The sequence below is a fragment of the Clarias gariepinus genome, chromosome 1 (genome assembly GCF_024256425.1).
Source record: "Clarias gariepinus isolate MV-2021 ecotype Netherlands chromosome 1, CGAR_prim_01v2, whole genome shotgun sequence".
Classification (NCBI taxonomy): domain Eukaryota; kingdom Metazoa; phylum Chordata; class Actinopteri; order Siluriformes; family Clariidae; genus Clarias; species Clarias gariepinus.
Window position 1 is genome coordinate 38,490,459 of NC_071100.1, and position 15,824 is coordinate 38,506,282.

General features: G+C 38.1%; 2 protein-coding genes across 3 annotated transcripts in view; one reads left to right on the forward strand and one right to left on the reverse strand.

Moving 5' to 3' along the window:
- Positions 1 to 397: 397 nt before the first annotated feature.
- adcyap1b (adenylate cyclase activating polypeptide 1b) lies at positions 398 to 4,058 on the reverse strand. 2 transcript variants are annotated; one of them, XM_053501765.1, is made up of 5 exons: positions 3,686 to 4,058; positions 3,192 to 3,296; positions 1,962 to 2,096; positions 1,419 to 1,523; positions 398 to 804 (listed from the first exon to the last, which is right to left on the reverse strand). In XM_053501765.1, exons 2-5 carry the CDS (start codon positions 3,293 to 3,295, stop codon positions 621 to 623), a joined length of 528 nt encoding a protein of 175 aa, XP_053357740.1. In that variant the 5' UTR covers position 3,296; positions 3,686 to 4,058; the 3' UTR covers positions 398 to 620. The 2 variants fall into 2 exon arrangements, with proteins under 2 accessions (XP_053357740.1, XP_053357823.1); XM_053501848.1 differs by lacking the exon at positions 1,419 to 1,523.
- Positions 4,059 to 12,587: 8,529 nt separating this feature from the next.
- yes1 (YES proto-oncogene 1, Src family tyrosine kinase) overlaps positions 12,588 to 15,824 on the forward strand; it is a 56,590-nt gene continuing 53,353 nt past the window's right edge. Inside the window, exon 1 of the mRNA XM_053492876.1 lies at positions 12,588 to 13,175. The gene's annotated coding sequence lies outside the window, so the exon portion shown is untranslated. The remainder of the gene's footprint in view (positions 13,176 to 15,824) is intronic.

Here is a 15,824-nt window from a genome sequence, read left to right on the forward strand (position 1 = left end):
ATTTTTTTATACAGAGTCAGCCTCATGGTCACTTACATCCCAGGGCCAACTTTGCACAAAATAAAAGCTCTATACTTTCTTCATTTTTTTTCCATTACAAAAATAAAGTATAACATTCAGAACTTTGATTGTCTTTTTTTTTTAAATCTATTTATTTTTCTGCATATGATGAATTCGAAAAAAGATATCAAGCGCATAACGTTCAAGGTGCACATTTGTCATATATGTATATATATATATGTGTATGTGTGTGTCATGTATATATATATTTTCCTATTTTTTTTTCGTTTTCAACATATTAAGCTATATACATTCAACTGAACGATTGGTCCACAAAGTAGAACTGTGCGGTTTCAAGTGCTCTTGTACAAAAAAGAAAATGGACAAAATAAAAACATGTTCTTACTAAAATATTTTTAATGGCTTGACTTCGTACATAAAATACATGTTTAAAAGAACACAGGCGAGATCCACCGACTGACTGCTCAGTGTTAAGTTAGATACCAGACTTCTGACTGTATGATTGAATGGACACAAGGGAGGGCAGTTGCTCTATTTCTCTCTCTCTCTCTCTCTCTCTCTCTCGCGTTTTTTTCTTTCTTTCCTTTTCTTCCTATCCGCTACAAATAAGCAAAGCGGCGTCCTTTGTTTCTAAACCTCTGTCTGTACCTTCTTCCCAGCACTGCTGCAAGGTATTTTTTTACGGCCATTTGTTTCCGGTAGCGGCTGTAGCTGTCCGTGAAAATGCCGTCCGAGTGGCGCTTCGACAGTGGCTCCGAGTCCTCTTCATCCTCTTCTTCCTCACTGCGGAGACAAGTAAAAAAAAAATGTCAGCAAGCTAACAGGTTTCAGTGCAGGTGTGTGGCGGACATATATATATATATATATATATATATATAAATTTCATGAAATTCGATACATGTCGACATATTTCGATAAAATGTCAACGAAAGAAGAGCTTAGGTAAAGACATCTTTTTTTAAAATTATATGCCTGTCCAAGAAATGTACTGTTAATGCTTTTATTATTATTATTATTATTATTATTATTATTATTATTATTATTGGCTGCAGGCTGCATTGCAGATTAATAAAATGCGCTCGAGGATCAACAGTTCGCACCGTCGGTACGCTGTGTATTAACTTTCTGTTCTTGTTCATTTATTCTACTCACAAAATCACTAGCCCACCCCAAGTGTCACACCCGAGCTAGTTCAAAGACAAAGACACACGGGTGTGGAGAGCAGAGGAAAGAAAAAAAAGGGGGGAAACTAAGACAAATAAGACAAAATCACTGCAACGAAGAAAAAAAAATAGGAAGGGATGGTCCAAAACAAAGAGAAAGGGAAAAAAATCAACAAACAAACAATGGGGAGAAAAGATGACGGCAGGTGAGCGCTCAAAATGAAATGCCCTTACCCTACGCGAACTGCCGTCAGAGAATGCAGATATTTTCGGGCTGATAACTGAACCAGGATGTCCCTCAAGGCTCTATCTAACAATCCGTCTGCATGCGTTTCGGCTCTGAGGTAAAACGCCAAACACACACACACACACACACACAGACACGGGTATAAGCAGAAACAACAAACACTAAAGCAAAAAAAGGTTCCGTTTAAGAGTTTCGGGTTGCTTTAACGCCAGTCAGCGGTGAAACGAGCAAAAAAAAGTAGCTCAGACAGAAAAGCACACACTGCTGTCTGTCATCTTCCTTTGATTGCTCGAGCTGTCTCCTAGTCGTCTGTCTGTCTCTCTGTCTGTCTCTCTGTCTGCATCTATTTTTATGCATCTACATTACCACCTTTGTCACAAAGAACCAAAGCACAAGCGCATAAAAAAAGTAATTATAAAAATAAATAATGAACAATATGAATGAGATCACATATATGATATGAATGTGTAATATTTTGGGCGTGTTTAGTGTTAGGTTTGTGTGTGTGCGTGTGTGTGTGTGTTGCTCACCTTCTCTCGGGCGGGTAGTACAGTGTGTATGCGTCTTCAGGGAGGGCTGGAGCACTGCGCGCGCTCATCGTGTCCGGCTCGTAGGACAGCTCACTTAACGAGTTTCCCTCGTCCCCGAACACGTCGTTTTCTAGCCTACAGTCCGAAATATCAAGGAAGAAAATGAGATTTAATTTAAAATAGCACTATATTTTTCTTCAACAAGATATTGCAAGCAAAACGAATTATATATATATATATATATATATATATATATATATATATATATATATATATATATATATATATATATATATATACAAGCAAAACGATATATATCGTTTTGCTTGTTAATATTTTTGTACAAAACGAAATTACCAGAATAACAGCTACAACAAAAGGATAATGCATCTGAACGATACAAAGTATCTCTATGGTCTATGAACATGCCGTTATTAGGACCACCTACTTTTTTTTTTTTTTTTTTGCATTTCTTTCACATTAAAAGCTCATTTCGTTACAGATACCTATTTATGGCCATAAAAAGAAGCCACATTTTGCGACTATATATAGAACAACAATATAATATAATATAATATAATATAATATAATATAATATAATATACTTGTGAAAAGTATATTTCTTTACAGGCGCGTTTTAATGCAACGGTAGTGTAGGTCTTGCTGCTTGCAGCCTGAGCATTACATTGCGCTAGAATGAAAGTCAGGCTGATGCACATTAACGAGTTCACACTGATTCCTGAGGCTTCCAGGCACAGCAGCTTTCTATTCGTTTACTGCTCGTGTTTGCAACGTGACGCCACTCGATCGTCATTCCCGACCCATTCTCATTTTCATATAGGCACGTCCCCATAGAAATATACTGCCTCAAACCTAGCCAAAGCACTCCCGGAGAAAATGCTTTTAAAAAATTTCATCAGATTTAATTTAGCGTTTAGCATTCTGCTCCCCATATAAAGCAAATCTTTTTATGAATATCGACGAAATGTTAATGCAAAAAAGATTTTGCATGATTATACATTTTAATATTAAATGCTTCAAAATAAAACGCGATTATTTGTTACTTCCTCTCAACAAAAGCTCTATCATATATATAATGATAACATTGGGGTGAACACGTTCCTCTTTAACCCGCTGCCAAGATGTGAGGATAAACAATAAAAGGAGAATGGTAAAAAAAAAAAAAAAGAAAAAGAAAGAAAGAAAAAGCATTGGATTGTTCGGACCTACCTCATATTGGGGAAGCCCATTCCGATGGGTGTGCATTGGGCGCTGTAGCGCATTAAGATCCCGTAGATGAGCAGAGCCAAAGTAGCTCTACTAGATTTGGCCATGCTGTAAAGGGAACGCGGAGAAAGTTAAATTACTAACACTGTAACACGCCTTATAAACGTGCTCGTTAGGTATTTGTTTTGTCTTTTCGCAGCGCTCTATCGCCAATTTCCACGCTCTCTAATAACGCAATAAACTTATGTCCTGATACGTCCTACAAATTCCACATGGCGTTTTTATAATTCTCTCTCTAAAAAAAATCCGGTCGGGTTTGGAAAGTTTAAGAAAAGCCTTCACGTGAAGCAAAACAAAGTCCTTCGACAAAACAGGTAGTAATAATTTAGAAACCAGAAAAAGAAGAAGAAAAAAAAAAGAATCCTGGAGTTTAAGTTCCTTCAGTGCACGATTTTGTGGCTTTAAGCTGAAACTAAACAGGCAAAACGGTCACGTACCTACGGCAGGTTGGACAGAGAGCAAGGCTGCGGGACGCGCTTCGGGTGCGGCTGCGGAGCGTGTGTGTGTGTGTCTATGTGTGAGTGAAAGAGAGACAGAGGGAGAGAAGAAGAGAGGGAGAGAAAGAGAGACGAGGTAATCTTTCTCTCGGCACCTCTTCTCTGAAGCGCCACCGCCGATTGCTGATGGGCTCGTCCTGATAAGCCGCCTTTGACTTTTATACAATAAGCCGCTTCTAAAAACAAACAAACGAAAAAAAAATAATAGCCTTCTGCGAACAAAAAAGAATTGTCGGTGAGATTCGTCGTGCACGGCCTCTTCGTTCGTTCGTTCGTTCGTTCGTTCACATGTCCTTTTTTGCTCAACTTTCACCCCCCCTCCAGATCCCTCTGATTTTTATCCATGAATGGAGACTCTTGCCCTTTTTTCAATAAGTCCCATTAAGTATGCCTCAGACGTCATCAGCCCCTTCCTCCCGGAATATAACTGTGTCATTTCTTCCTCATCGACAGTGAAGTTACTCTGACACGCCTCAAACAGAACTTTTCTTTTTAAAACTCAATTTTTATTAAGAAATGAGACAAATTGATAATCCCCCCCTCCCCCCTTGTTATTCTACAGGAGACTAGAATGGCATCATTCCGGAAGGTGACAACATTGCTTAAACATCCTTATTTCTTTATTTCTTTATATTCCTCATTTCTTTATTTCTTTATGAATCTTTTTAAGCCTTTTATCTTATGCATATATTATAATTTATTTGATTAAGTCGTGATATATATATATATATATATATATATATATATATATATATATATATATATAAAGGATGGACATTAAAAAAACATTTAAAAAACAACAACAACTTCAGTTTAAACAAGAGCAGACGCAGGGAGCTGTCCACTGCTGTGGTGCTGACGCTTGAACGAAACACCGACGCTCATTTTTTTCACGTTGTCATGTCATGGTTATGATGTTTAATTGTCTACTGCTTTATTAAGGCTTCTTATTTTTTTATTTAGATAACGAACACACTCTGTTGTATGGGTTTTTACATAGAACCACAATGGTTCCTTAATTGGAGAAAACCCCTAAAAGTTTTCCCCATCAGATACTTAAAACAAATTGTCCTCAAACCCGCATAGTTTCTCGTTAATGTTTAATAACTATTGTGCATGTTTATAAACCAATTTTATGTAGGCTACTTTTTTCTCACAGGAATAATATCATTAAATGTAAGCAGGCCGCACTACAACTGCAAACTGTAGTCTGTAGCCCTACAATGCTGATTTAACATCATCCAGCAACTTTAAACAGCGCTTTAATTTTTTTTTTTTTTTTGCACGCAGCACTCCGTATTTAGCATGTGGATCTATATTTTCAATAAATCCCTTAACCTAATCCGTTTTACTGCCCCGACAAATGGATCATGAGATCCTATAACAATAATTCAATAATTCATATCGACGTCTCGTTGAACGTGACGTAGTGTGACGTTAAAAGCAACTCATCCCGCCTGCCGTGCGTGATTTTGCTAGAGCGTGAACAGCAGTGTGCTGCATCGTCAGGGTTTGTGTGTGTGTGTGTGTGTGTGTGTGTGAAGTGTATATATGTTGTGGCTCATTTAATTGGTTCAAGAGCGCCATCGTGCGGTCTCAGGTCAGGCTACGGCTCACTGTAGTTATATTATCAATGAATGGCTAAAAGCAAAGTATCCCAACCCCGATCATGAAGATTATCCCTGTTCTGCACATTTTAGCATTCATGCTGCTGCCAAAGCCCCTAATTAACAATTAATTAACAGACCCTTACTGAGTTGAGGGGATGTGTCAAAGCAGGGAAAATACTAAAATGTTCAGGACAGAGCGATTCTCTAGAATCTGTGGATTAATAAATGATACAAGTGGAATTTTGTCCATCTTTTGTTTTTAACCAATGCAATAAATTTTGCGACACATTAAAATGTCGTGATTAAAAGTGAAGCAAAGGTTTCGAGACAGCGATGCTTTATGGCTTAGAGACAGTGCCACTGAAGAAAAGACAGGAGGCATATCTGGAGGTAGCAGAGATTAAGATTTTGAGTTTTTTTGGGGGAGTGACAAGGATGGATGTGATCAAAAATGAGTCCATCAGAGGGACTTAGTGACTTGGCAGATTGTGGTGGTTTGGACATGTTCAGAGGAGAGATTGTAAATACTGTATATTGATAGAACGATGCTGAGGTTGGAACTTCCAGGCAGGAGGTCTATAGGAAGACTAAAGAGAAGATTTATAGATATAGTGAGAGAGGACATAAAGTTTATTGGTGTGAGAGGAGAGGATGCAGAGGAAAGGGTTAAATTGAGGCAGATGATTTGCTGTGGTGACACCTGATAGGAACAGCCAAAAGACAAAGAAGAAAAATAAGATAGAAAGTGAAGTAGTTTAACACTAAAATACACTTATAAAATAAATGGAATCATAACCTATAGTCCGAGTTAGGTTTTTTTGGGGTTTCAATAGTTTATATAATTTAACAAATATCTAATGAAGTCTCTCTGTTCTATTAACCTGTGCATTCTATTATTATAATACAGCTTTAAAATAGACTCTTGTAGCTTTAAGTAAACTGTCATCAATTTTTTTTTCATGCAAATAACATTAGTACTGATAAATACACACCACATTGAAATCTGCTGCATAAGAAAATCTTGATCAGGACTATTTGAAATACTCATTCAATGGTTACCCCTTTTCCCCGTTTTTAGTTAAGGGTTGTGTTCTTCGGTTTTCTTCAGGAATGTTGGGGGAAAAGCAAGGGGAGGGGTATGAAAAATGAGTCAGGATGAGTCACGCTCATGGTTTCAGCCCACATATGAACCTAGGTTAAGGATTTTGTACTGCAAATGTAATTGCTGACGTTATGTATACTGTGACTAAAATATGTTACGCAGAGTTATATGTAAATAAGGATTCTTTTGGAGTAGGCTTTAAATAAGTAGAACAGGTTTAAATAAGGAATGTGGTGTAATATAAGGAATTGCAAATATAACCTCAATAGGAATCTGAGAATCAATTTTTAGAAGATCTAAAATTATTTCGACCACTGTATTTACAGAACACGCCTGTTTTGTGTTGTTATCACAACATATAGCAATGTATAGGGTCCATTGATCATAATCAATCTTAATTATGAACACTTAAATATTTAGTCTAGAGTTTTCAGTTTTCAGTCAGTTTTGGTTAAGTGTTTAAGTAGAACCACTTATCCGTCCAACAACTGACTGTTGTTGTTGTTGTTGTTACTTAACAAAATTATTCCATTTCACATTCTTCAGATCCCCAGTATTGTTCAAAAATGTAAAAAAAAAATCCAAACTTGTGCCCAAACTGGTTCTGTAGATTATGAGTTTTTTACTTGATGTACTTGAAGTGTGTCCTGAATACCATAAGTAGACATTTAACTTTCTAATTTTTGTTCTCCTTTTGGATCCAGAGCCCAGCGACCCTCAATATACGATAAAGCAGTATAGACGTAATTAAGTAATTTAGCGTGAAACTTATAAGCACTGTACTGAACAGTGATGAGCCTCTTAGCCTCAGTAAAACATTTAAATGGTGGAAACATAAAAAAAAAGTTAATGTTTGTCCATAAATGATGATCACGCCGGTGGTATCTCTGAGCCCACTAGAGTCTTTCCCATTCCGTTCCTTGAGTGGAATGCTTCCAGGAAAAAAATGTCCTTGTTTGATTACCAAAGGCTTTCTGTTTTTGCAGGACACCACAACTAAACTGCACCACTTGCATATTACAAGAGCTCAGCTGGGAGTTATTGCCACATCCCTATTACAGTCTTAACCTGTTGGTTAGGAAACAACATATCTAACCAAAAATTATCATGAAGATAAGCTATCAAAACAAGTCTGACTAAAAGTTCTGGAAAACTATTATTCAGCATTTAGTTGTGAAAAAATATTCCAAACACTAAATATGTAATTTAGTATGCACACACACACACACACTATATTGCAAAAAAAAAGTATTTGCTTGGCCAGCTTCTACATGCATATGAACTTGAGTAACATCTAATACTTAATCTGTAGGCATTAATATAATGTTGGCCCCGCCCCCTTTGCTGCTCTAACAGATTTAACTCTTCTGGGAAGGCTTTCCACAAGGTTTAGGAATGTGTTTATGGGAATTTTTGAGTTTCAAATTTTTTCCAGAAGCACATTTGTTGGATGAGAAGGCCTGGCTTTCAGTCTCAGCTCTAATTCATCCCAAAGGTGTTCTATCAGGTTGCACACCAAACTCACTTATCCGTGTCTTTATGGACCTTGCTTTGTGCACTGGTGCGCAGTCATGTTGGAACAGGTAGGGGCTCAAACTGTTCCCACTTAGTTGGGAGCTTGAAATTGTCTAAAATCTTTTTAGTGTGCTGAAGCATCAAGAGTTGCTTTCACTGGAAGTAAGGGGCCAAGTCAGATGACTGAAAAACAACCTCACTCAAGATATAGATTAAGAATTGGATGTTACTTAAGTTAATATGCATGTCAAGGCAGACGAGCAAATACTTTCGGCACTTTCGGCATACTTTTTGCCTGGACGAGACATCTACCAAAAGACAGATAACTAGATTTATTTCACTTGCAGGTTGTCACATGACAAAATGACAATAATGCCCAGTGGAATTAATACCTATTCAATCCCATGTACAAACGCTAGAACTACAATGTTATGAGATAACAAATAGAGCCATACACAAATACAAATTTTGTTTCTAAAATATCAGCAATATCTTAGCAATTTTAGTATTATAATGGTATATTAGTGCACATTATTATTAATAAACAATTGACCAGCAGGTTGTGCTAAAGGTAAGTGAATCACAATATTTGTTACACTTCTGTCCATGGAGCAGCAGGATACTTTACTGCTGGTGATGATGTGCTGATGGTCTGATGTAGCTATCTGTAATTAAATGAAAAACAAAAAACATGATTAATATATAACAGACTGAAACATATCACAGTGATGAAACTGTAAAAGACATGGTAGTTTAACAAAATTTTGCATAAACTACACAAAATGTAAAAACGTATTCCTGTGTCAAGTTCATTTCAGCATTAATCGTTGTGCAGCCATTGACTTTTATCCCACTGGGATTTTATAACACCACAAAAATATGGCTGTTACAAAGAATATTGCTGATAAATTTGATTAATATTTGAAATGTAAGTTTTTTTTTTGGTGATGAAAACCAGTAAACTTCTTTGTAAACTGTTTTGTCCATTCCTCAGATGTCTGATCAGCTTTTTTGTGCGACAATTATATTAATAATAGCACTACACTAATGTAGTTGTGTTAGTGACTCAGAGGCTTAAAACCTTTGTTGGGCATACAGTGTTTATCTGTCATTACTAAGTCATTTCAGACAGTAAAATCTAAAAGTCTAAATGTTTTATACCATGGTGGCACGGTGGTGTAGTGGTTAAAACTGTTCCCTTGCACCCTGAGAGTTAAGGGTTTGATTCCCACTTTGAGTCTGTTTGCATGTTCTCCTGCTTGGTGGGTTTCCTCCAGGTGCTCTGGTTTTCTCCCACAGTCCAAAGACTTGCAGATTAGGCTAATTTGTGTTCCCAAATTGCCCGCATACAGTGTGTGTATGTGTGTTCCCTGTAAAGAAATAGAACCCTGTCCATGGTGTACCCTGCCTTGTGCCCTGTGACCCTGTAAACAGGATGAACGAATGATGATGTATGTATGAATTAATGATTATTAATGTAATTTCCATCAAAAAAAAAAAATTCTTTTGTTCAAAGGTCCCAAGGAAAACATGATCCATTTTCATGTTCATGTCACTGTCACCAAAACTATAGTGACTCATGATGCATTTTATACAAATATATAAGACAAAAATGTGATATTTATTAAATGATATTTTCTTTTCTGTATATTATGCTACACCACTTTTTTTTTAGCCTAATGCTAGTGAACATACACAGAAATTTGTCAGAATAAATAAAAATATATAATTATTTAATAGACGGTGCTATTTTGCATATATTACTGAACCCTTAAAGTTTCAATTGTTATTTTCTTTTAAATGTACTTTTAAAGCACAATATTCAATAAGTGCTATGAATGATTCAGTGATTATAGTAAAAATAAAAAGTAAGAATTATGAAAAGTAAAGAATGAAAGGTCCTGAGAGTTTAAGGTGTTAACATAAATTGAACTAAAACGTGTTGCATTTACATTGATTTCACATCCTTGTCCAAGTAGTCCCAGCTGGCAAAATCGAGTACATGAATCTGCCAACATGCAGAAATCATGACAGAGATGACACAACTGGGGTTTTATTTAGCAACATGAGAGAAATGTTTGGATCTGCTCCTGTTAGAAATGCAAGACAGCAGCCTCTAAGAAGTCTCTAAGCAGTCTCTAGCCATTTCACAGTCTATGAAGTTGTGAGTGTTCTCAGCGTGTGTCTACGTCATTATGCCTAGCTGTAAAGGCAGCAGCATCATACAAAGAAGGTTTTATTTCAAAACTTAAAATTGGGGAAAACTATTTGCAAATGCCTGAAATGTACTGTGTTCCTGTAGCTGCTAGATTACAAACAACTCTGACATCTTTAACATTTCCCTAAGCCTGTCAGAGAACCTCTTATGCTTAAAGAGCACCATCATCATCCCAATTCCCAAGAAACCTTCTGTCTCCTGCTAGAATGATTACTGCCCCTTTGTGTTGACCTTTGCTAATTTGAAATTCTTTAACCAGCCAGCTAAATCTTATACTGTATCTGTGCACTTCTAATGCCCCCCCCCCCCCCCCCTCGACTTTATTTCAACAGATCAACAGATGATGCCATTGCCCTTCTGCTGTACTGTGCTCTCAAACATCTGGAGAAAAAAGATAGAACTAAGAATGTTGTTTGTTGTAATGGCATTTTATACAATCGAACCAGAAAAAGTAATTACAACCCGCCCACTCCCTGAGGGATGTGTCCTAAGGACACCTCACCAAGCTCTATTGATCTACCATCCTGACTGGTTGTGTCAGCATATAGAATGGCAGCATGGACAGCTTAAGCCCTGGGGCCCAATCATGTAAGGATCATCTTGGTTAGCTGGGGAGGAAGAGAAAGTAAGAACTTTTTATTCATTTTCTACATGACCAACAATTAACAAATCTAATAATAGCTTTATAAATCTAATAATAACTTAACTTAAAATTGGCAAACACAAATTGAGCCAGTGCGGTAATGCCAGGGCTCCAATGTGCACTTTTGAACTCAAGTCATGTCAGTCCAGTAATGAAGAGTGAACTTTGAGTCTTATTAGCCCAAGAACCATGTCTGGTCTTAATCCAGGCTTGGTGGAACAACAGATTTCATCACTAGCAATAATCTAGTGATCTAAAAAGCAATACCACTGTGTTAGTCCTAGTTTGTGTTATTTAATTGTATTTTTTCTGTACTTAGTGTTGTTGTAAAGGGACAGAGAGTAACGCAATTTCAATTCTCTATATGTAAGCACTGTACACGTAGTAGAATTGACAATAAAGTTGACTTTGACTTGACTTATATGTCAATGGCAAAGTCTTACAAAAATCACATCAGATGAACATCTGGTCCAGGACAGCCAGGCTAGGAATCAGTTTTCAGCTAGAAAGCATCCTTTCAAGGCTTCTAATATTGCACTCTTGCCACCAGAATATCACTAAGTCACATATCCATTGTTACTGTCAAAACATCACTTTATCTGTGATAATATTTTTCCCATTATCACTCAAATGAGGACAGTTGAGTCTGGTTCTTCTCAAGGTTTCTTCCTATTGCCACCAGGGAGTTTTTTTCTTGCCACCGTTGGCCTCGGCTTGCTTATCAGGGATTATCTAATAATTTTGATTCATACACATTCACAATTCATACAAACTTCCATAATTTCTTTTGATTGTGTAAAGCTGCTTTGCGACAATTGTTAAAAGCGCTATACATATAAAATTGAATTGAACTAAACTTTAGTACAGTGCTTTTAATTATTTGACTGCGACAGTTACTAAAAAACCTTTGTCTATTATACTGAATTGGTATATTATAATGCACTTTATTTTAAATATATAAATATAATTTACAGTATATATCAAAAGCAAACACAAATATAGACTATTGTTTCAATATAGTGTTAGTTTTCAATACCAGTAGTAAACCTCACTCATCGTCTATACAACTTTATACTGTATACAAGGGGTCTGGAGCCTATCCCAGGAGACTTAGTGATCAAGATGGGGTACATCCTGGAGAGGGTGCCAATCCACTCTCCGCAGGTCTCTCTCTCTCTCACACACACCATGGGCAATTTGGGAACAGCAATTAACCTATGCTGCATGTTTTAGGATGGTGCGAGGAAACCGAAGTGAGGAAATTCACCAGCACAGGTGAGAACATGCAAACTCCATGCACACAGACTGACAGGCGGGAATCGAACCCGGACCCTGGAGGTGCAAGGCGACAGTGCTACTGTAACCACTACGCCACACTGTCCTGCCTCATTAATAACACTGCTAGATTTGTTTTATTATTATATCAGTAAACAACACCATAAAAATATCCATCATGTTTAAAAAGTGTGTAAGTTATTCAGGAGAAGCATCCCATGTCCCAGCATAGTGAGGATTAAAACCAGGAAAGACAAGATTTGATTTATTGTCACCCACAGGCAGGGGGCAGCAAACGCCTCATTTCAAAACAAAAAAAGAAAGAAAAGAAAAGTTGTCGAGGTTATAATTTCCATTCGGTTCACTAAAGCGAAGAAACGGCGATATTTGCACTTTTACAAATTCGCTGACTAATGATATCTGCTTTCCGCTCGACAGTTTATTCTCCCCGGAAGAGATTCCCGAGGCGGCCATATTGTGGGATGTGTTGGCCCGATCCCAAATCCTTCCGTCTGGAGTATAAAGTGCGCTACAGCGGCGGGGTCCAGAAGGCATTATTTCACAGGCGACGTAGTGCACTTATACAGGGGGCAGGGAGCCGTTTGGCCTACAGCCATTGGTGCAAGTTAAATCAAGCAGGCAGGAAAAAAAAAAAAAACAAGAAAAGGAAAGGAGGCGTCCGGTTGTGGGAAGCATTCCCAATTCCTCAGGCTGCCTTTTTGTCATGCTAGCATAGCCATGCAATCTCTACCGGTTCCGGTTTAAAGTCTAGTTTTTTCCCCCCCCATCTTCTTCTTCTTCTCTTCCCTCTTTCCCAGTGTTTGGTCTCCATTCCTCTTCTTCTGTTAGTGACGCGACCGGATTTATATAACGGATCTGATCACCAACAATAAGGGGCAGTGCGGAGAGCCGGCGGTTTCGCGGTTGTTATGTGGAGCATGGACACAGCGGCGCGGCGGACCGGCCTCGTTCTTCTGTAGCAATTTTGTTGCACTTTTCAGTGTTTGAAGTGTCCGCGCGAGTCAGAAGAGACGCATGAGAATAAAAGAAGACACGTTTGCGTGAAGGTAAGAGACGTGTCTACTGGCGGACTGGCTGGTGTATGTATGAAATACTGGAGTGTGTGTTGGTTAAGTCGTCATTTCTTTCGAGTTATTTTGTTGCACTGTATGTCGAGGGAGATCATGGGAAATGGATGGGGAGGGGAAAAAGTGGGGTTGTTTTTGTTGTAACAGGGTGAATGAAATTTCTTTGTGTGTGTGTGTGTGTGTGTGAGTGAAAGTAAGTTCATGCCTGACTTCTTAATTTCCGTGCAAACATTAGGCCTGGTGAAGCACAGGCCTTGTGATAACACTTCACTGATAGTATTTTATTGTCTCACACACACACACACACACACACACACACACACACACACACACCTCAGGCCTGAGTGTACTGTATTTTCCAGTCAAGGGTCAAATTTGGAACATTTATGCTGACCAGTACCAGAAATTTCATACATTACACACACACACACACACACACACACACACACACACACACACACACACACACACTTACTTATCCCTGCCTGTTATCCAGCAGGTTAGTTTGTGTAAGCCCTGCAGTAACTCTCCTCCATGTCTCTCAGTGCAGCCAAACTCTGGCAGCTCCACCGCAGCCTCTCTTTCCATTCGGTCTCAGAAACTAGGCCACTTCTTTGGAAAGAAGAAGGAAAAAAAAAAAAGAAAAGACCCAGGTGGCGTTCCAGTTAAAGGACATCTTCAGTAAACACGTGTGAAAGTACAACTCCAAGTCAAATGAGTTACAAGCAACAGACAGGTGAAGAACAAACACAAAGGACTTCCCAAGGCTCGGATTTCAGCCACCCTGCTTTCTGTGTGTGTTTTTTTTTTTTTTTTTTTTTTCCCCCTAGTCTTCCTGGGGCATTTCTTTTTAAACTTGAACCTTAATGCCCTTGAACCTTCACAAGTTCATAATGAGCTTTATCTCTAATCTTCATGTGCTGGAGTTGTTAAGGAGTAGACCTGGAAGGATCCGTAGTGGTTGCTTTTAAAAGATCTGTTGTTCTGGAAAAAGTTTAGGAATTTTTAAATAGGTGCTGGATAAAAGGGCGATATACACACATAGACATTAGTGTCTGTGCATGTATGTACATATGTGTATATTCACGTACTTGTCTTACGTTATTACATTACATGGTATAAAACTTTTAAAGCTGTGTTAAATTAGTGCTTGACAAACAGACATATACATTCATACACAGCCACATGAACATATATACATATAGTAAATATAGTAGTAAAACTTTAGTTATCTTTTATTTTTATTAAATTTTTTTAGAATGAAGCAGTGGTGTTACAACCAAACAAAGCAATTAACTACAATGTAAAAACAAAAAAGGTTTGTGAATAAGTGTAAAAGTTGTAACATTCCACATCGCTTCTTTGTCTAGACAAATACGTTGCATCATCCCGTACACTACTACTGCTTTATTTCTGCACTTATCCGCAACACTGTAAATGCCAAAGGTATTTTTTAAGATTCTTTTTTGTTTTTTAGATTTAATGTTCCTGTCCTGAGCACTGTGTAAGAAAAACTTCCATACTAGCATACTCCATGCAGGAAAAGTTGATGCTCATTTTGTTCGAGCAGCCGAATTCAGTTCCCTTTACTCCTCACACGCACACACATGCACGTACACATCTGTTTACTATAGAAAGGTTATGTAACGAAATACCCAACCTTTCCGTCCTTCCTTTTAAAATGAAACTTCAACTTTCTCTTATCTTTCTCTCATGTTCCTCCTTCCTCCCTTGAACCCATCGCTCTAGCTTTTGACAGGCACAGCAGGTGGCTTTTGTGGTATGAATGGACTCGGAAGGAAGTCCCCCCCACCGCCGCCACCACCACTTTCTTGGCTCTGATTGGCAGTAGCGGCAGAATGCCATGGCGATTTTTGCAGTGCTGGGAGAATGGCAGTTTAATTTACAGAGTTACATCAGAAGCCTTGCAGTCGCGGCCTGTCTGTCTGTCTATTTACAAACACATCGTTCTCAAAGCGGCTCCTCCGTCTAAGCCGATGGGTCCGGTGCGATGCAAATCTTTTTTATAGCAGGAAGAGTACCGTGAAAAGTAGGATTCAGTTTTTTCCACAGTAGTTAGATGTTGAGGGCAGCTGTGATACCAGAATGACAGACAATATAAATTGCCCGTCTTGGAGGAAAAAGTCTTCTCTAAACTCACTTGCAAAAGCTTGGATTAAAAAAACTGTCCATGTGGCTGGCAGCAGAATTAGAGATTAAGCTTGTGGCTTGGTTTATTGCGTAACAGCATGACGTTGGTGGAATGGGTTGCGGTAGCCTGATTATCTGGTCTAATGCAGTTGACTCTGGCCTTATTTAAAAAAAAAAATTTAATAAAATAAAAATTTCCAGAATTGATATGGAATAAAAGAGGAACACACTGTTACTCATCTAATTTTGGAATTAGGAGCTCAAAATTATACCATTTTCATCCACCACGTATTTAAGATAGTATGGTGGAAGAACAAGACTCGTTCACACAGCCGGTTCAGTGTGGCAATGTTGTGTCTCGGTGTTCTGTCTGATAGGAATAAAAGTGGAATTCAGGTCAATCTCATTGTCTTTAATCAGGGGACGAAGGTAGTGACAGGGCTGAGATGAGATCTGTATAAAACGGGAGAACCTCCA